General features: G+C 42.0%; 1 protein-coding gene and 1 long non-coding RNA gene across 8 annotated transcripts in view; one reads left to right on the plus strand and one right to left on the minus strand.

Annotated features, from left to right (window-relative positions):
• The window catches only part of LOC117358937 (kelch-like protein 9), a 78963-nt gene extending 64602 nt beyond the window's left edge, over nt 1–14361 (plus strand). For all 7 annotated transcript variants that reach the window (XM_033940882.1, XM_033940876.1, XM_033940880.1 and 4 more), the window contains 3 exons: nt 4191–4986; nt 10677–10790; nt 12867–14361. In XM_033940882.1, coding sequence (XP_033796773.1) covers nt 4191–4986; nt 10677–10790; nt 12867–13357 — 1401 coding nt within the window. In that variant the 3' untranslated portion in view covers nt 13358–14361. The remainder of the gene's footprint in view (nt 1–4190; nt 4987–10676; nt 10791–12866) is intronic.
• The window catches only part of LOC117358940, a 46818-nt gene continuing 33667 nt past the window's right edge, over nt 7170–20320 (minus strand). Inside the window, exon 4 of the long non-coding RNA XR_004539128.1 lies at nt 7170–8279. This is a non-coding gene — a long non-coding RNA (uncharacterized LOC117358940). The remainder of the gene's footprint in view (nt 8280–20320) is intronic.

The following is a 20320-nucleotide window of genomic DNA, read 5'->3' on the forward strand; positions in this document are numbered from 1 at the left end:
AATTTATAGATGACATACTGCTGCTCTGGACCGGGTCCATGGCTAGGTTGCAGCAATTTCTTGAATACTTGGAAACATGTGATCCCAATATATCATTCCAGTCCACCATTTCCCAAACAACAATCCATTTTTTGGATTTAGAATTGACACTAAGGGCAGGGCAGTTTATCACCTCAATTTATTGAAAAGAGACGGACCAGAACACTGTCATTCATTATAACAGCTATCACCCTCAGAGGTTGAGAAACAGTGTTCCAGTTGGGCAGTTTTTGCGATTAAAAAGGCTTTGTACTGAAAGGACAGAGTTCTGTCGACGGGCGGATGAAATGAGTGTAAGATTTGCTCAGTGGGGATACCCCATAGAGTGATTCAGAGAGCCCGTTAGCGAGCTACATATGCTGACAGGCGATGGTTATTGACGCGAAAGGATCAGACGCGATGTGCGCAGCCGGTCACATGTGTGCTACCACACTTTTATCAGGCACAGGAGCTAAGGAAAAGTATACGGAAATTATGGCCGCTTCTTCACTTTTATCCCCAACTAGTGGAAATGCCCAGGTTTGCCTACACTAGGAGTAGGAATTTGAAGGAATTGTTTTCTAGTCCTGCAGTGACAGTGAGTGGGGTTGCAATACAGCTGGGACATTTTATATTGCCAGCTTGCCTTGGTAACTGACAGGGTTGTGGACCTTGGGAGTGATCGTGAATTTTTCTTAAGAGCACACACGGACTGTGACACTAAGCCGATTGTGTACGGTATAGTTTGCCCATGTGATAAATGGTATCTGGGGCAAACGCGATGAAAGATTAAATTTAGGGTGGCTCAACATCTTAGTAATCTAAGATTGGGTAAGGAGAATACCCCGCTTGTTTCACATTGGCAAACAAATGCTCATAAGGTAGAGGATTTGTGGTTTGTGGTTTTGATTCAAGTGTCTTTACCAAGTGGTGGCAATATTTCTGAGGTACTACTTAGAAGGGAACAGAGATTAATTTATGAGTGGAATACGATTGAGCCTTATGGACTCAACAAAGAAGTGGAATGGAATCTGTTGTAACAGGAAGGGGGGCTGAATATGGTTGTATTCAACAAAGAAGTGGACTGGAAGTTGTTATAAGGATACTTAATCTCCTTTACCCTCTCTTCTCTCCCTTTCCCTTCCTCCTCTCTCCCCTCTTTTTCTCTCCCCTTCCTCTCCCTCTTACCTATCCACCTCCTCTCTCGCTCCTCTTTCTCTCCCCTCTTACCTCTTTTTACAGTCACCTTGAGCCTGTATAGGTATGAGCGATGCACAAATAGAAGATTAGATTAGATTATAACTGGAACAGGAGTTGTTTGAACAGGGATATAAAGTTTATGGAGAGGAAGTGAGGTCATGTAGTTTGATTTCCTGGTAGACGGTGTGTTTCCTGCTTGTCAGCTGATCCCAGCTTGTGCCGAACTCTGGGTCCCTGCTCGAGTCATGCTTAGTTTACTGGTAGGTGAATGGTGTTTTAAAGATTTTGGTGAGATTTTAGTATGAATGAAAGGGAATGTATTTGAATTATTTTGTATTGTAGGTGAAGTTGTGATGTTGGTGAGCCTTGCAAACACAGCTCCTGAAGACACCAGGTGGCGAAACACAGTCTTGTGTTGAGCTGAATACTTTATGAATTGAAGAACAGGTCCATCATGAGGACAGAGAGGCCTGCCAATTGTGTTTAAGAAACAGTAATTTTCATGTGCTAGACCAGTGTTCTTCAACCACCGGTCTATGGACCGATGCCGGCCCACAGAAATTTCCTGCCGGTCCACAGGGCCGGCATGTGCATCAGGCCCAAAACTGTGTTCTTCAACTGCCGTTCCGCGGTGCGATCGATGCGTTGTTAATAAGATTATACTGTGTGTATATATGAAAAATGAATGGAAAAAATAGTGTCTGGCCCATGACTTAGCCCAGTGTTCTTCAACCGCCAGTCTGCAGACCGATGCCAGTCCACAAAATAATTATTTTATTTCTGCTGGTCCATAGATGTAAAAAGGTTGAAGAACACTGTGCTAGACTGTTTTGCAACTCTCAGTTTGAAGCCTCTCTGACTAGATGATCATGGACTAATGAACTCATGAACTAACCAAGATCCAGTGCTGGATAAAAGTAATCACAATAACTGTAGTATGTGTGTGAAAGTTGGGAAGTGAGTGTGAGTGATGGGGATTGGGTTCACTGACTAAATTATTCTGATATTTATTAATAAATTAAGTATTGGTAAGTTGTAAAAGTATTGTAATGAAATTAACTGTGGGTGGTAAGATTAAAATTGAATTGATTCAAATAATACTTGTTTGTATTAAATATTTAATAGCTGGTTTTAAGAATTTGAGTTAATGAATATGCATGAGCAAGGCCGGATTTAGATGAAAAGAGGCCCTAGGCTATTCCACTTATGAGGCCCTTTCACCTCCCATTTTTAAGTTTGTAAATTACATGAGAGATAATAAAATACATCATTACTGTGATATATATCAATATGTTAAATGAAACATGTTGTTATTGGTACTAACCTTTATAAAAAATGTGACACGGATAATAAATAAAAAAATGTCGAGAACACTTATTTGAACATTTATTCTCAGCACCATATATAGTACTTGTAACAATAACTAATCAAACATAACACACAACATTGCCCCTTCCTATGTCCATAGTGCCCCCAGTGCGTCCTTCCTCACCTCACCCCTCCTCCGATGCCTGCCTGCCTCCCATCCCCCTTCCACTGAAACCCCCCACCCCACCCCACCCACGATGCCAGTCTGGGCCGCCCTGTCCTGACGGATCCACGTTTTGCCTCTCTCCCGCAGGGCTGGGCTTTGCCCAGCTGTTCCCGGACTGACATCTTTTCCTCCCCGATCCTCCTCCCAGGGCGAGAAAAAGAAAGGGAGAAGCCGAGTCGGTGCCCTGTCGCGGCCGGAGCCGGTTCCGATCCCGAAGTGTAGAATTTCTCCTTATTTTCGGTTCAGTGTTTTAGTGTTCACTGTTTTTAGAATAGTGTAATTTTAATTTTGCTAACAATTTGAATGTAGGCCCCTCTTGATCTTGAGGCCCTAGGCTGAAGCCTAGTTAGCCTATAGGAAAATCCAGCCCTGTGCATGAGACATATTTGCATGCCTGTCTCCTCTTATCATGTACAAATTTGTACTTTTTCTTTTTAATTGTAATCTGCCTTGAACCTATTAGGGGTTGAAGAGAATATAAGCACTTAATTAAAACTGATTTTAAATCACTCAGATCAGCATTTCTGCCCCACTCAGTTTACCATTCCCTTATTGACTACTCAGCCTCTGCTTTCTCCTTCCTCTTCAAAAATTAAGAATACATGATTATTGGATGCTGCCATGTTTAGAACCTGAAAAGAATGTTCTGCCTTTGAAAGCTTGTCAAATAATTTATTGTTTTATTTCTGAGCTGGTACAGTAGAAGTGGATGTCCTAGGCCAGTGTTTGCCATGTTGGTCCTTCAGTACCCCCATACCATTCAGGCTTTCAGGATATCCACAATGAATATGCATGGATCTGATTTGCAAACACTGCCTTCATTGTATGCAAATCTCTTTCATGCATATTCATTGTAGATATCCTAAAAGCCTGAGTGGCCAGAAATGACTTGGGAAACACTGCCCTAAGCCAAACTTTAGTTTCATATTCCTCAATTAACTTAAAAGACCTGTAGCCTGCAGCATCCCCTCTCAAAATTTTGATAATTAAATTTAACAGTCATGCAGGTTAAAATATGCACTGATGGTTCTTTGAATTTGGGGTGACTTAATATCTACTATGTTAGTTTGACTGCAGTTGCTCTTTGCTTCCTCCAAGAAGCTGCCGCCCTAGGTGAATGACTAATCTTGCCTAATACTTGGACCAGGCCTGTTGTATTTCTGTTAACATATTCAGAATAGGACATTGTGCTTCCCTTCATAGAACCTTCACTTCTCAGATGCTGCAGCAGAGATTTTTCTATGCAGCTCAAATCAATTTTAACTTCTGTCCACCCCCAGTTCCCTCAAACCTTTCCTTCTGTGACTTCTCCAAGCCAGGACAGAGCTTAGATTAAGAGAGGTATTTTGAGGAATGAACCATTTCATCTACCTATAAGGCTACAAAGACTTTTCATGTTTCTAAATATAATGAAATATAATCAATATGTTGTTCACAGATATCCCTCGAAAACTGCATTGAAGCTGGAGCTGTTACCAGTTCTTATCACTTGCCAAAAGTACAGGAGTATCTCAGGGACTTCATGTTGCAGAACTTTGCATCATTACTAGAAAATGGTAATTACATGAGACTGTCCATAGATCAGCTCAGCCATATCTTTGCCAGCAGCAGCCTGAAGAACTGCTCTGAAATGGACCTGTATAGAGCCGCTGTCTCTTGGATTAAGCAGGATAAGTCTCACAAGGAGTTCACTTATCAACTGATGAAGCACATCCGCTTTCCACTTCTGTCCCCAAAGGAACTGCTTGAGATCACACAGGAAGGAGACCTCCTGAAAGATGACACCGCCTGCCTCAATTTGCTTCTCGAAGCTAGCAGCTACCAGATGCTACCATACATGCAGCCAAACATGCAGACCATCCGCAGTACCATCCGATCAGATGCTACCCACCTTATTACTGTGGGTGGGGTCCTGCGCCAACAGCTGGTTGTGAGCAAAGAACTACGTCTGTTTGATGGAAGGATACAAATGTGGAAGGTCCTGAAGCCCATGGATGCCCCCCGGTACCAACATGGCGTTGCTGTGATTGGGAACTTTCTCTATGTGGTTGGAGGTCAAAGCAATTATGACACCAAAGGGAAAACAGCAGTGGACAGCACCTTTCGGTATGACCCACGCTTTAACAAGTGGATCCAAGTGGCCTCCCTGAATGAGAAGAGAACCTTTTTCCATCTCAGTGCCCTAAAAGGGTACCTGTACGCAGTTGGAGGCAGAAACATGACCGGTGAAATAGGTATTCATTTCTGTAACACATTTTTCGCTAAAATGCAATTGCATTTGTCATGACTACAAAAAATGTTAGAGAGGAGCTTAGTTGCTGGAGAGGTTAACAGGATTAAAGTTCTTAGTATAAATTACAAATATTTTAAAAACTACAGAGCATTTTTCCAGCTTCTCTTTCCATCCTCTTCCCTTTTTCGTATCTATCCCCTCTCATTGTCTTTAGATTTATGTGGCATGTATACATGTAAAAGTCATTTGTCCGATTAAGCTCACCATCTATTCTTCTGCAAAGCACATACCTCCCCAATATAGAACATTTTGTTTTATTTATACTTTTTAAACAACATTACAGAATACATAAGCAAAATGCTTATAAAGACAAGGAGCTTGACACATGGAATTTTTTCCAACACCTTTGCATATTCGGGTGTATGTCTACATCAGTTTTAGCTCTGACCTGGAAGTAAGAGGGGGGAGAAGCAGTATGAAAGAAGTGTTCTAAATGTTCTGTTGGTTTGGAAAGAGTAATAAAATGAATCAAAGTGTAAGTTATAGTACAAGGCAGCAAAAATAATTTTTCTGACTCATCTGACAACACAGCACATTTTTCTAAATCAGTTTTTCATGCTGATTTTAGATGTTATTAGGTTTTTTTCAGTCACGTAAACTTTTAAAGTTATGATTAGTGTTAGTTTATAGCGTTTTAGCATATAGGGTTTTAAGAATTGCAGCATCAACTTGAAGAAATGTTGCAGTATCTTCGGTCCAAAGACAAATAAGCACACGGCATAGCATAATTATACTGGACTGTGTCACTTAGCAACCAACATTTCTTCAAAAATGCATAGACTCTGATTTCTTTTTGTGTGTCTGGATTTTCACGGCACAACATCCAGCAGTAGTCAGTCATCATACTTTCATTCCAGAAACCTTGGTAGCAACGCTCCATTAACTGAATGTCCTGGTGAAAACGTTCTCCTTGCTCGTCACTCACCATACCAAGATTTTCCAGAAAAAAGTCAAGATGTGAGTGCTAAAAGTGTATTTTTCATGACATGCGACAGTCAAGTTTCTGATAGGAGTCAAGAAGATTCTGAACTCCTTCCTTGTATGAAGGAGACTTATGGTTGCCCAGAAAGTTTTCCACTAACCACTTGAATGCCTCCTAAACTTCAAGCTCAGCTGCTGAGAGTGATTGCTTAAAATCTTCATCCTGCATAACGGACTTGACCTGTGGGCCTATAAATATCCCTTCCTTCAGTTTTGCAGTGCTGATTTTTGGAAATTTCTTAAGATATTGAAAACCTGGCGAGTTTGCTTTACCCATGGCCTTTACCAGGTTCTTCATTGACCCCAGCTTGATATGAAGAGATGGAAGAAATATTTTATGAGAATCCACAAATGGCATAAATTTCACTTCTTGTTCCTGGGTTATAGAAATCCCTCAGCTGCCAGACACGCTTGACATAATTTTCAGCTGTAGATCTGCCATTCCACAAGCACAGGAAACAACAGTATTTAGTTAATCCTCCTTGCATTCCCATTAGCATGCCAATGACCTTCAGATCACCACAGATGTTCCACTGGTGTGTTTTATAACTGATTGCTCCTAGTAAATTCTTCATATTCTCATTAGACTCCTTTAGATGAGCAGAATGGGCAATTGGTATATCCGTTGTGCAGTAACACTGCCTTCAAGCTTCTCTGTGAAGAATCAATGAAGAGACGCCATTCATCTGGACAATGCACTTGTGACAAATTGTTAAAGAGCCCATTGATGTCATGACAAAAGCACAATGAGCCATTTACAGTGAAGAATGTTGTTAAGTTATGATTCCTTTTTCTGTAATGAGTTATATTAGCATCTTTTGCAAACAAGTGCTTTTGCTTAAGCCTTGAAGCAAGAAGTTCTGCTTTTTCTTTTGAAAGATTTAGGGCTAGATTCACTAAGCTCACTGATCGTGTCCTGACCAGTTTGCAAGACTTCTCCGACTCCCAACCCAATTCAATAACCTTCTGCCCGATCTGCACCCGATCCGATCCGCACATGCAAATGAGGGGAAATGGCATGCATAAGTAGGAAGGCAGCAATTCAATAAACAGAAAAAGGAACATCGATTGGGCTGGCCGATCCAAAAAAGAAGCGACTGCTGCGTTCTTGTCGACTGTTCTGCTCTCTGCCTCCCCGAAATCCCAGCCCTGCAGCCCTGAAATTCCAGTATCAAAACAAAAATAAAACCAACAAAATAAAATATTTTAAACACATCTCCCTTGTGGAAAAAGCACAAGAAAGCAAGCTCTTCCGACTCTCCTGTTGTCTGCCGCTCTGTCCCTGCTGACTCTCCTGCTCTCTGCCGCCCTGTCCCTGCCGACTCTCCTGCTCTCTGCTGCCCTTCCCTGCAGTGCGAGCCTGTGGTTTTAACCTGCGGGTTAAAAGCGTATTCTGTTCCATATAGCTCTGGCTAAAGCGTGTTCTTTTCCATTAAAGCCCCCCCCCCTTTTTTTTTTTTACCTTGCTTGTGCGGAGAGCAAGCGCATGTGCGGACTGCATCTACAGGCAAAGAAGATGGTCTGTACATGCGTCTGTTCCATGGAGTCGCTGTGGGGCGTGCCTCCAATCGCATTAATTTGCATGAGGACTCATAGTGAATCGGTTGCCCTGGAAGACTCGGCCACGGATCGCCCACGGATCGGATCGGTGAGTTTAGTGAATCTAGGCCTTAGATCATGAATAAAATCATTGAGCTTAGCTTATGTAAAGGTCTATGATTCCAAATCTTCATCATTCACATCATCAAAATCAGATAATTCTTTATTGCGACCAGCTGCTGCATCATCATCACATTCCTCATCATATTCCACAGAAGCAAGTCCATCTTGTAGAGGTACAGGGACAGGCGGTGAGTCATCACAGGCCTAATAGGAGAATCCAGAGTAGGATATATAATTTTGTGCTTGGTTTTAGCTGAGAATCCACTTGTGTTCACAAGGCAAAAGTAGCAATCTTTAATATGGTCTCGCGGTTCCCTCCATATCATTGGAATTGCAAATGACATTGCTGCCTTTCGTTGATTGAGCCAGTCACGAAGTCCGTTGGAACAACTGGTACAGATGATATGTGGAGCCCAAGACTTATCCTGGTCACCCAGTGGACAGCCAAAGTACAGTTTGTATACCTTCTTCAGATCTACAGTAATTGGGCAATGTTGTGCTTTCGTCATAAATGAACCACAGACGTAACAGAAACTATCTGGATGATTTGTACAATGTCTTGGCATGATAAAGACTGAAATAAATCACCGTCTGTAGCATAAAGAAAACAAAGACAACTGTCGTTAACCCTCCTTATACATTTATCCCATAAACGCAGTATATATCGCCCAATTAACGTTTATAATTATATATAATAAGCCTCATTACAAAAATGTGACGTGCAAGTGAACTAAATACAGATTTGAAATCAGCATGAAAAATACTATAAAATCACCCAACATTAACTCTGATGAAAATGATGTGTTGACCTGTGTTGTTATATGTCACTGTCAACATTTGTAAGGATGCATTTTGCATTAGATAGTAGTATACATAGCAACCAGTAGGAAGCGACATAGTTCATTCAGTAATGATTGCTGTATGGATCATTCAGTAGGTTTCACAGTAGAATTTACAGCAAAGACAATGAAATACACCCAGGACCAGCCCAAAGATATATGACAACCAAGGGGAAGCTTGAGCCTTGTGTCCCCTCCAATCAAGGTGCTTCTCAAGGTCTTTCCTCACCTTTTTAGCCCGTTCCACGTTCAACATGTCCTCTTCCCTTTCCTTACCCCCTCCATAAAATGTCCAGCATCTCTCGTCCCTTCCCTCTCCATAAAGTGCCCAGCATCTTTCGTCCCTTCCCTACCTCCTCCATAAAGTGTCCAGCATCTCTCGTCCCTTCCTTCCTTCTTCCCTGCAGGGTGGCAGTGACATGGTAGTTACTGCAGCTATAGAAGGCTCATTACAGTCATCATAGGTTCTTGAGCATCTCTGTGTTAAGGATGCTCTCTCTTTCTCTCTGAAAAAGGCAGATCTTGAGAGAGATGCTCAAAATCCTGCACAGGCCCCATGAGTCTTCTGTAGACGTGCTGACTGCCACATCAGTGCTGCCTCTGAAATGGTGTTGCACTAGGCAAATGCTTAGTCAGCCAGTGGTTGGGCTGTCTTTGATTGTCTAAGAGGCAGCCCAGCAAGATAGAGATGTGACAGCAGAGAAAAGAGGTTTATGATGAGGAAAACATGCAAAGCATGCTTTATGAAATACGTAGTTTCCAACTCCTCTGCTTATGTGAATTGTGTTTCTATGTGTTTGTGTATCTGTGCTTGTCTTTGTACATGTATATAGCTATGTTTGTATTTCTGTGTATGTGTATCTGTGCCTCATTGACCAAGTATGTAAAATATTTCATTGCAATTCAAAGTGGTTGCTGAGAAAATGACAAAAAATGTTTACTTTTTTTGCCTCACCCCATATACTTTCAAAAAGTAATTATTAAGATATGAAGTCTTGATTGTGTAAGTCTTTACATCCTTTGTCATAGCAAACCCAATCAGTTCCATTTCCAAACATTGCCAATAGTAAGTTCAGTGGCATCCACCAGTTACAGTAGCTGAGTCGAGTCAAATACTCCTGCATGAAAATCAAGCTGTTTCTGCTTTATGGCATGAATTTGAAGCAGAGGCATATACTTACTGAATACTGAGCTACCAAAGAACAGAATGGGGAAGGCTATAGTGTTTGACTGTTATTGAGGCACTGTCAGGTCTGTTGTAAAGTGGAAACAGATGGCATTGCCGAGACTGTCTCAATCAAATCTTTCCTCCAAATAGCTGTGGGCTAAGGAAACTACTGAGGAAGTGCCCCATGATGCCTAAGATTACGTTAAAAGAACTACAAAGAACTATGGTTGAGATGGGAAAATGTTGACTTATACAGTTTTGAGATTACTCCACAAATATGGCTTGTATTGGGGGGGGGGGGGGGACAAGATTGCTGCAGAAAGGGCTTTCACTAAGTTTTGAATCAAGGGATGAGAAGACTTGGACAGTTGAGAGTTTGTTTCATATTCTAAATTGCTTTTTGAATATTTCCATAATTGTTCTTCACACTGATCATATAGAACAGTTGTTCCCAACCTTGTCCTGGAGGACCACCAGGCCAGTCAGTTTTCAGGATAGCCCTAATGAATATGCATGGAGCAGATTTGCATGCTGTTACTTCCATTATATGCAAATCTCTCTCATGCATATTCATTAGGGCTAGCTTGAAACCCCGATTGGCCTGGTGGTCCTCCAGGACAGGGTTGGTAACCACTGATATAGAATATGTTGTATTGATCAAAATAACTCCTACTATAATGCACTGGTTTCAGTAATTTTGAAAAAAATCAGAACTTTGATGAAATTCTTTAGTCATGCTTACAGGCTCTTGAGGTTCCTTTTAACTGTATTTAAGTTTGGCTTTGGTTTGCAAGAAAGAAATAACCTGCCCAGTACCATACATGCTGGCATCTAAATTCTCATGTGATAACTTCCCAGTAGTAGAATTGGAGGGCGACAGGCCATATAGATAAATATTGCATCATATTGTATATGGGCTACTACATGTTCTTATTCACTGTATGGAAATGTTTCACCTCATGTTGCCTGTGTGTCCAACAGCTTCAGTGGAATGCTACAATCCTGCCAGCAACGAGTGGACATTTGTCTCACCTATGAGTGAACCTCACTATGGACACTCTGGAACCATTCATGGTGATTACATGTACATCACAGGTGAGTCATGGAAGAATGGTTTTTAGGAGCAAAAAGCATATGATTTGGTGACTACGTAACATATTAAATTATGTCTAAAGATGTTTGAATTCTTTAAGATTCCAAATATATGCAAATAAGGTGGGAGAATGCACCTTGATTTGCTGTTTCTAATAGGGTACAACAGAACTCTACACTAATTCTGAGGTACCTCCTAGCCAGTACGGCTTTCAGGATATACACCAGTGTATTGCAAACTTTTCCAAGCCATGGCACACTAAAGGGGCTGCAGCTGGAGGGTCTCTCACATGCACAGATGTTGACGCATGTGTGGCATCATCATGTCGACATCTGCGGAGGCCCTCCAGATGGGACCCTGAGCTTGTTAACCCTAAAATGACTACTCCAGTGGAGAGGTATGGAGAGCAGGAGAGGCACCTGCTAGGAGGAGAGGCGCTGGCAAGAAGGAGAGGCGACGGCTGACTCGCCTACATGACCTGCTGTGGCACACAGTTTGCGATAAACTGATATACACAATAGAACCGATATTCATACCACAGGAGGCAGCCTAGCTATCTCACTTGGCGGTGAACCCAGAAATTCAATGCTGAGGCCATATCACTCCATTGGCATTGAATTTTGGCTTAAGTGCAAGGGCCTTAGACATAGCTGACCAAGTTGATAGTCATCAGCTGGCTATCTAAGTCTTAGTGGCCAAAGATAGACCTGCTATTTAGATCATAGACATAGCTGGTGACCGGGATATTCAGAGGGTGATAGCCAGCTATCACCCACTAAATATCAGTAGTTAGCCAGTTTAGCACTATTTAGCTGACCAGAAGGATTCCCGGCCAGCTAAATACTGCTGAATATCAGGCAGAATGCATACGAGAGAAGGTGCCTACCGTAGATGTCAATATATGCAAATCTATCTTGTACATATTCATTGTGATTTTCCTGAAAACCAGACTAGTAACTATATGTAAACTGCTTTGACTGTGATTGTAAAACTATAAAAAGGTGGTATACAAGTCCCAGAAGTAGTTTGAGAACCACTAGTTTAGGGAAAACAATTACCCCCATTCCGTAATGCTCAGACTTGGACACATCTTTTGAGATTGATTATGATAACTCTTGAGCCAAATGATAAGGAATTGTTTGTGAGAGAATTTAGTTTTCCAAATACTGCTTCAGTGTGGAAGAGCAGTGCTTCTCAACTAAAGATCTGCACGGAAACGGGGATCGCGGATCCCGCGGGAATCCCCCCTTACCCCGTGGGACTCCCACGGGGACCCCTCTCTGGCCCATGGGACTCCCACGGGGATGGAAGGCTTTGGAAGCAGGGTTCATCCATATAATATAATGGACATGTCAGCCTTAGTAAAAGAGGGGGTTTATAAGTTAATTACCTGAACAGAAAACAAAAAAAGGGTTCCACCAAAGAGATTCCACAAGGAAAACAGAAGCGCAAACACAAAAGAAACTGTGGAATTGATGATCCTGTCGGAAGTAATTGCTGCTTTTTATGGGGACGGGCAGGGATGGAGATAATTCCTTGCGGGGATGGGTGGGGATGGAAAGGATCCTGACGGGACGGGTGGGATTTCTGTCCCTGCGCAACTCTCTATTTTCAACCCACTCCTGAAGCATAGTTAGAGACTCATTTTCAAAGCACTTAGACACACAAAGTACCATAGGTTTCTATGGTACATACACAAAGTGCTTTTAAAAATGAACCCTTAACCAGTCAGGTTTTCAAGATTACCAGTTTTTCAGGATTATCTGCAGGCATTGCTTCCATTGTATACAAATTTATACCTTGCATGTTCATTGTAGTAATCCTGAAAACCCAACTGGCTGGGTATACCTCCAGGAGAGGATTGACAAGCACTAAGTCGGCAGTTTCAGATAAACAGATTTGTTCAAAGACATGGTGCACTGTGATTCTATAGTTCCTTCATTTAAAAAAAAAAAAAGAAAGAAGGTTTCATAAGTACTTGAAATTTCCAGATACAGGGTTCAACTGAGTTCCCAGTAAAGTTCTAGTTAGCACTTTCTGTACTTATTGAAAATTCTTCCCTCTCTGTATTTTTTTAGGGGGAATCACTCATGACACCTTCCAAAACCAGCTGATTTGCTATGACCCAGTTGGTGACAGCTGGTGCCAGAAAGCAGATATGGTGACAGTACGTGGCCTTCATTGCATGTGCACCATTGGAGATTATCTCTATGTTATTGGAGGTAATAATTTCCACAGTGCAACTGACTATGGTGATGTGCTAAGCTGTGAATACTATTGCCCAGCCACCGATCAGTGGGTGGTCATAGCACCGATGCTTCGTGGCCAGAGCGATGTGGGAGTGACAGTACTAGATGGTAAGATCTACGTGGTCGGTGGATACTCGTGGAACAGTCGCTGCATGGTGGACATTGTCCAGTGTTATGATCCAGAGCAGGATGCATGGCAGAAGATTTTGGAGCTGCCAGAACCCCTGGGGGGAGTTAGGGCATGTACTTTAACAGTGTACCTGCCTGAAGACACTGTTGAATCTCAGACCCAAGAATCTCCCCTCTCCACGAACAAGTAATGCCAGTCACTAATCTCATTCTGTGGAGCCTTCAGGAAAACCCCTCATGGATAGAGACTGCTGAATATGATGGTCTCATGCTGCTCTTGTCGTTTAGTAAGTGACAAGTGAACCTTGACTCTTGTTCAAAAGAGTCCCACTCGGATATTCTTAATATAGGTATGGCTACAGGTCTCACATATTATGAGATAATAAGAGTCAAAGCATTTCCTTAGCTCGCCAGATATAGGCTGTTCTCGTCAGCAAAGCAAATTGTTTTAGCTGTTGCAAGTTTTTAAAGCATGTTCTACTTTCCTCAGGCTGTAATTAGTCAGCCAAGACAACAATACAACTATGCAGTGAAAACTGCATTACTGCCCATTGTTCACAGTTGGATACTGCATCATTTGTATTATCTAGCCAAAGCAAAAGGACAGTTTATCAACAGATCAAGTTGATTTATGTTGGTCAGGATTTCCTAAAAGTATTTTTGTAGGATTATTGGATGGAAGGAAGTGTTTTGTCAAGTTACATTTAAATTCAGCATAAACATACTGCAGCATCAGCATTTCAGCCGCTCTTCAGTCATGTTGTACCATCACTGTTCTTGTATAATTCAGGAGTGAGGGAGGGTTTTGTTGTTGTTATTGGTAAATTTAACTTTTCCAGTTACAACAATCCAAGAAATTCTATAAACAGCCATGTGATGGGAAAAAGCAGTGTAGGATAATGAGTTTTAACATATCACAGCCGGCAGCACATGAAGATGGTGAAATATGTTGTGTTTTGGCTGCATGAGTTTGAGGGGTGCAGACATGATTTATCAAAATTCCTTCAAGCCTGGTGCCCTACAGCACCACTGAATATGTCTTTTGACTGCTGTGGTACTGACTATACAGAAGTTATGTGGGAGTTAGGGGGAGTGTGTGGTACAGTGGTTAGAGCTATAGCCTCAGCACTCTGAGGTTGTGTGTTCAAATTCCATACTGTTCCTTGTGACCCGGGGCAAGTCACTTAATCCCCCATTGCCCTGGGTACATTAGCTAGAGTGTGAGCCCACTGGGACAGATAGGGAAAAAAGCTTTGAGTACTTGAATGTAAAGCACCTAGGTTATAAGTGATAAATAAATAAATACCGTGTTTCCCTGAAAATAAGACAAGAGTCTTATATTAATTTTGGTTCCAAGCAACGCACTAGGGCTTATTTAGGGGGATGTCTTATTTTTTTCATGTATAACAATCATCTATCTCTCCCTCTTCTCTCCTCTACCCCAATCCTTCCTCTTTCCTTCCCCCCCCATGCAGCATCATTCCTCCCCTATCACCCATCCCCTTGTGCAGCAGAACCCTTCCACTGTGAGGCTGACATATCTCCGCTCCGAGGCCTCCTAAAGGTTTGCTGAATTGACAAGTTGTGGACATTCGAGGAGTGGGAGGGCTTTGGGGGTCGATCTTAACTAGGGCTTATTTTTGGGTTAGGGCTTATATTAGGAGCATCTTTAAAAATCATGCTAGGGCTTATTTTTGGGATAGGTCTTATTTTCGGGAAAACAGGATACCAGCAGTATTCAGTGTCAGAGCCCACATAGCTAATCAGGCAGGTAGGACCACTTAAATAGCAGCCCTAACTGCCTGGTTAACTATGTGGCACTGAACTAAATACTAGCTATACACTTCCCCCTCCGCATTCGCGGTTTCACCAATCGTGGTTTCGGTTATTCACGGTTTTTGGTTTGCAGGATCCGCCCCCAAAATTACATCACAGAAAATCGTTGGGAGCAGCGTTGCACAGAGAAAATTGCTGGGAGCAGCGTTGTACAGAGAAAATCACAGCTTCCAGCATTGTACAGAAGAAATTGCTGATCTTTCTTCAAAGAAACAGGTCAGTTATTTGTGGTTTTATTTTATTATCCAGGGTTTTGTAACAGAAATCCACGAATAACATACAAAATGTTATTGTGGTTTTTCTGTATTCACTGACTTGTTATTCCCCTATCACTGTGAATGTGGAGGGGGAAGTGTACTTTTTAAAAAATTCATCCAAAAACCTTAAACCACTTCACCTACCTCCAGCTAAGTTCACCTACCTCCAGAAAATTCACCTACCTCGACTGAACTCATCTACCACCAGACAATCCTCCCCCAAGTATCACACCTAATCACCCTTCATATAAACAGACCATAAAAAGATTGTAATCTTGCCTACTCTAACTGTGTTCCATTTGCTAATATCACACTGCTAGGCACTGTCAGTTTTCTATCCAACCCATAAGATCCCCAAGAAAAAAAAAAAAAATTTGTATCCTCACTGGAAAATGTCCAGTAAAATCCTCTGTAATGTGATCATCTCTGGAAATGTCCAGTCAAATCTTTTGTAATCCGCCTTGAACTGCAAGGTATAGGCGGAATAGAAATCCGTAATGTAATGTAATGTAATGTACTTCTGGATCTTGCTGCTCACCAGAAATTCAATGCCAGTAACCAGTTATGGCCCAGCATTGAATATTGATATTGTAATAAGGTGCACTGATGCACCTTCTTGTTCAGTTTGTCTATCTTGACTAGATTGTAAGCTCTTTTGAGCAGGGACTGTCTCTTCTATGCTTTGATGTACGACACTGCGTATATCTAGTAGCGCTATATCTAGTAGCGCTATATAAATGATTAGTAGCAGTAGTAATATCCAAGTCTAATTTAGACAACAGCAGTCAGCGTTAATCGCTGCTGATTAGATTTTTTTAAGTGGAAGGCATTTGGGATACTCAGGGATGAGTTGGCTGTCTGGACCAAGCATCTGCAAATTCTGTACTAGCACCAGGTATTGAAAGTGTCTTAGAAAATGCATTAAATTCAAAGGAACAAATTTTAATTCCTGCAGTATTGCAATGTTCTTGTATACTTTTGCAGACACACACGTTGTAGCTATTGTTCAAAAGTTTTTTTAAAAAACCCAACTGTTCCCTTTAAAAATTAGCTACAAGCACATGCATGAATAGTGTGCACTTGTTGTTGATGATGGGGTGAATCCGTACATGTCCATTTGAAAATGAAGGGTACACATGCTGGTTTTTTGACCCTTGATCCAAACAAAATCCTGAGAGCACCTGTTTTTACTCTTAACTCTGAAAAGGATACTTTCTGAACAGGGCTGTCTACCTAGGAAAAATCCAGCACCTCACAAATATTAAACAACTTGCACCATAGCTGAGTTTCTTCCTTTATTATACTTATGGTTAATGAAATGTGTCTTGATAGGCAGTCTTTAATTCATAACATGATCAAAACCAGTTCTACAAACCAAACATTATTGAGTCTCTCTCACGAGTTTATTTCCTTGTGGCCCACAGGCAGACGTTTATAGCTCTTTAGCTATAGATGATCTCTCAGTCCCCTCCCCCTCCATTCTAGATTAACTGAAAGGAGCATCACCTATTTCAGCTTACATATTTTGTCACCTACAACCCAGGTTCATAGCCAGCCCTCCAATTTTTTTTTTGGGGGGGGCATCACATTTCGACCACCTCCTCTCCCCCATCCCCACCCCGCATGTGCGCTAGACATATATTTGTTGGCAGGGATGCCGTGGCCACACTAACCAAATAAATACAGTGCCCGAGCCACTCCCCTCCTCATACTGCTTACTTTCAGAAGTCAGTAGTATGCCTTCAGTTGCCAATGCTGGGACTTCTAGGCGGATTACAAAAGAATTGGTCTGGGCATACCCAGTGAGATTACAAATAATTAGAAGAAGCATTAGGGTCCTGGGATATATTGAGAAAGTTAGTTTGACTTGACATTTCCTCAATAACTTGGTTTTTAATTCTCTTCTGAAGATTTTGTAGTTGGCCATTGTGATCAGCAGGTTGGAGATGTGGTGGTCTAGTTTCGCCGCTTGGGTGGCTAGTAGACCATCATATGTTTTCTTATGTTATATGCCTTTGATTGGGGGGTGAATGAAGGGTGCCTGTGTTCTCCTTGGTCTGAATGTGTTGTTTCTGGTTAGGCAATTGTTTAGATAGGTTGGTCTATCACCATTCAGGGCTTTGAATAGCATGCAATAGAGTTTGTAGAGTATGCGTGCTTGTACAGGGAGCTAGTGTGAGTCTTGAAAGGCAGTGGTAATGTGATTGTATTTTTTCAACGAGTATATCAGTCTGAGGGCTGTATTTTGCACTGTTTGTAATTGTTTTATCATGTTGGCAGGGCATGACAGTGTGCGCCTATGGGTAGAAACATAGAAACAAGACGACAGATAAAGGCCAAATGGCCCTTCTAGTCTGCCCATCTGCAGTAACCATTATCTCTTTCTCTCTGAGAGATCCCACATGCCTATCCCAGGCCCTTTTGAATTCAGACACAGTCTGTGTTTTCACCACCTCTTCTGGGAGACTGTTCCACACATCTACCACCCTTTCTGTAAAAGTATTGCCTCAGATTACTTTGGAGCCTATCACCTCTTAACTTCATTCTATGCCCTCTCATTGCAGAGTTTCCTTTCAAATGAAAGAGGCTCAACTCATGCACATTTGTATTACATAGGTATTTAAACGTCTCTATCATAACTCCCCTCTCCCGCCTTTCCGCTTTTGGAATTAGTACTATCTTAGAACATGGTGTCTGCTTTGTTCCAGAATTGGGGGGGGTTGATCTTTTGACGTGCTTCGTAGGTTAAGCTTTAGTTATTTTGTTTCGGTTTGCCCCGTAGCCTGTTTATTTTGAAGGTGTATATGTAATGGTCTGACCAGAGGGATCAGGACCAACTTCCGTTTGTGATGTGAATTTCTGGTGGGGTAGGTTGTTGGGACATGAAGGCCACTATGTCAAGTTGGTGGCCTCTCTCGTGTGTGGTTTGGGGATCTAGAATCTTGTAGGATAGGGCTTTGGAGGAAAGATAGAAGGCTTTCTGTTTGTTTTGATAAGATGCTGCGATATCTTATTATCAGCCCATAATAAAGACCTCGTGATAGTAACAGTTACAATAAGATAGGTTTATTGGCAATAAGCATAAGGCAATTCACATAAAATAGCAATGTACAGCATATTGGCTATAAGGATAACATACATACGAAATAGCAATCTGATGTTCTTTTGGGTCTGACTCCTCTCTCTTCTCTCCTCCTACTTCCTCTTATGCCATCCAGCATGTCACTTATATACATTATTTCAGTAGCCTAGGGTACCTCATAGTTACTCACTTCTCATTGGTTTGTCACATGTCATTTTTATTGGCTGAATGGTCTATACACTTATCATGGAGCCATCATGAAGCGTGACGTCACCTGGTGCCAAAACTGACCTTTCTAATTCCCCTGACACTGTATTCCTAATACTAAGGCAATAATTTCTGAGAGCAGAACACCCCTCCTTTCCTGAGCCAAATCGTAGTTCTGTTTGTTCTTTGGTAGTACGTTCTTTCTTGGTGCTTGAGTTTATCAGTGATGTCACAGTCAGCAGACCTCTGTGAGTCACTAGAGCAAAGGCGAATCTCTCATAGAGCAGATAGTCTCTTGCTGACAAATCTGAATGTCCAGAAGCATGAATTCAAAAGCACAATGTCTCTCTTAGAAGAATAGCTTTTTGGGGTCTCATGGGGGTGTCTTCCGCCTACAATATATGCAGGTCTTAGTCCGGATTCTTTCTCAGGTTTCAGGAGTCTCTCTGCCTACATTTTCATGCAGGTTTTATTTGGATTCTTCTAAGTTTGGAAGATTCAGTTGCATGCTGATGTAAGTGAGTTTCTGAAGATAAATTCTTCAAATTCTGGCTTTGCTGTGTTCCATTTTCCTAGGGTTATGTAGCATAGGAAGCAGTTAATGGTTCCCTTTAGTGTGGAGCTCGAAAATTGACGTTTGTACGGAATCTATCCCCTTTCAATTTTAGAGAGTGCCCTCTTGTTCTCCCTACCATGGAGAGGGTGAACAACCTGTCCTTATCTACTAAGTCTATCCCCTTCAGTACCTTGAATGTTTCGATCATGTCCCCTCTCAATCTCCTCTGTTCGAGGGAGAAGAGGCCCAGTTTCTCTAATCTTTCGCTGTACGGCAGCTCCTCCAGCCCCTTAACCATCTTAGTCGCTTTTCTCTGGACTCTTTCGAGTAGTACCGTGTCCTTCTTCATGTACGGCGACCAGTGAGGGCGTACCATGGCCCGGTACAGTGGCATGATAACCTTCTCTGATCTGTTCGTGATCCCCTTCTTTATCATTCCTAGCATTCTGTTTGCCCTTTTTGCTGCCGCCGCACATTGTGTGCACAGCTTCATCGACTTGTCGATCAGAACTCCCAAGTCCCTTTCCTGGGAGGTCTCTCCAAGTACCACCCCGGATATCTTGTATTTGTGCATGAGATTTTTGTTACCGACATGCATCACTTTACACTTATCCACGTTGAACCTCATCTGCCATGTCGATGCCCATTCCTCGAGCTTGATTATGTCACGTTGCAGATCTTCGCAATCCCCCTGCATCTTTACTACTCTGAATAACTTCGTATCATCCGCAAATTTAATCACCTCGCTCGTCGTACCTATGTCCAGATCATTTATAAAGATGTTAAAGAGCATGAGTCCAAGCAACGAGCCCTGCAGCACCCCACTGGTGACGCTCTTCCAGTCCGAGTATTGTCCATTTACCCCCACTCTCTGTTTCCTATGCTCTAGCCAGTTTTTAATCCATGTGAGTATTTCACCCTCAATTCCATGGCTTGCAATTTTCCGAAGTAATCGTTCATGCGGAACCTTGTCAAACGCCTTCTGAAAATCCAGATATACAATGTCGACCGGGTCCTGAGTGTTTCTAGCTTGTATGATCATACAGTGCCTAATCTGGCAGTAGTCTTGACTTTTGTGATAGGAGGACTACATACAAGTAAGGGAAATGGGATGGGACTTGTATGCCACCTTTTTATGGTTACATATTCGAAGCGGTATATATAGATAGATAGATACATATACACATACATACAAACATACAGGTACTTATTTTGT

The sequence above is a fragment of the Geotrypetes seraphini genome, chromosome 4 (assembly GCF_902459505.1).
Source record: "Geotrypetes seraphini chromosome 4, aGeoSer1.1, whole genome shotgun sequence".
Lineage (NCBI taxonomy): Eukaryota > Metazoa > Chordata > Amphibia > Gymnophiona > Dermophiidae > Geotrypetes > Geotrypetes seraphini.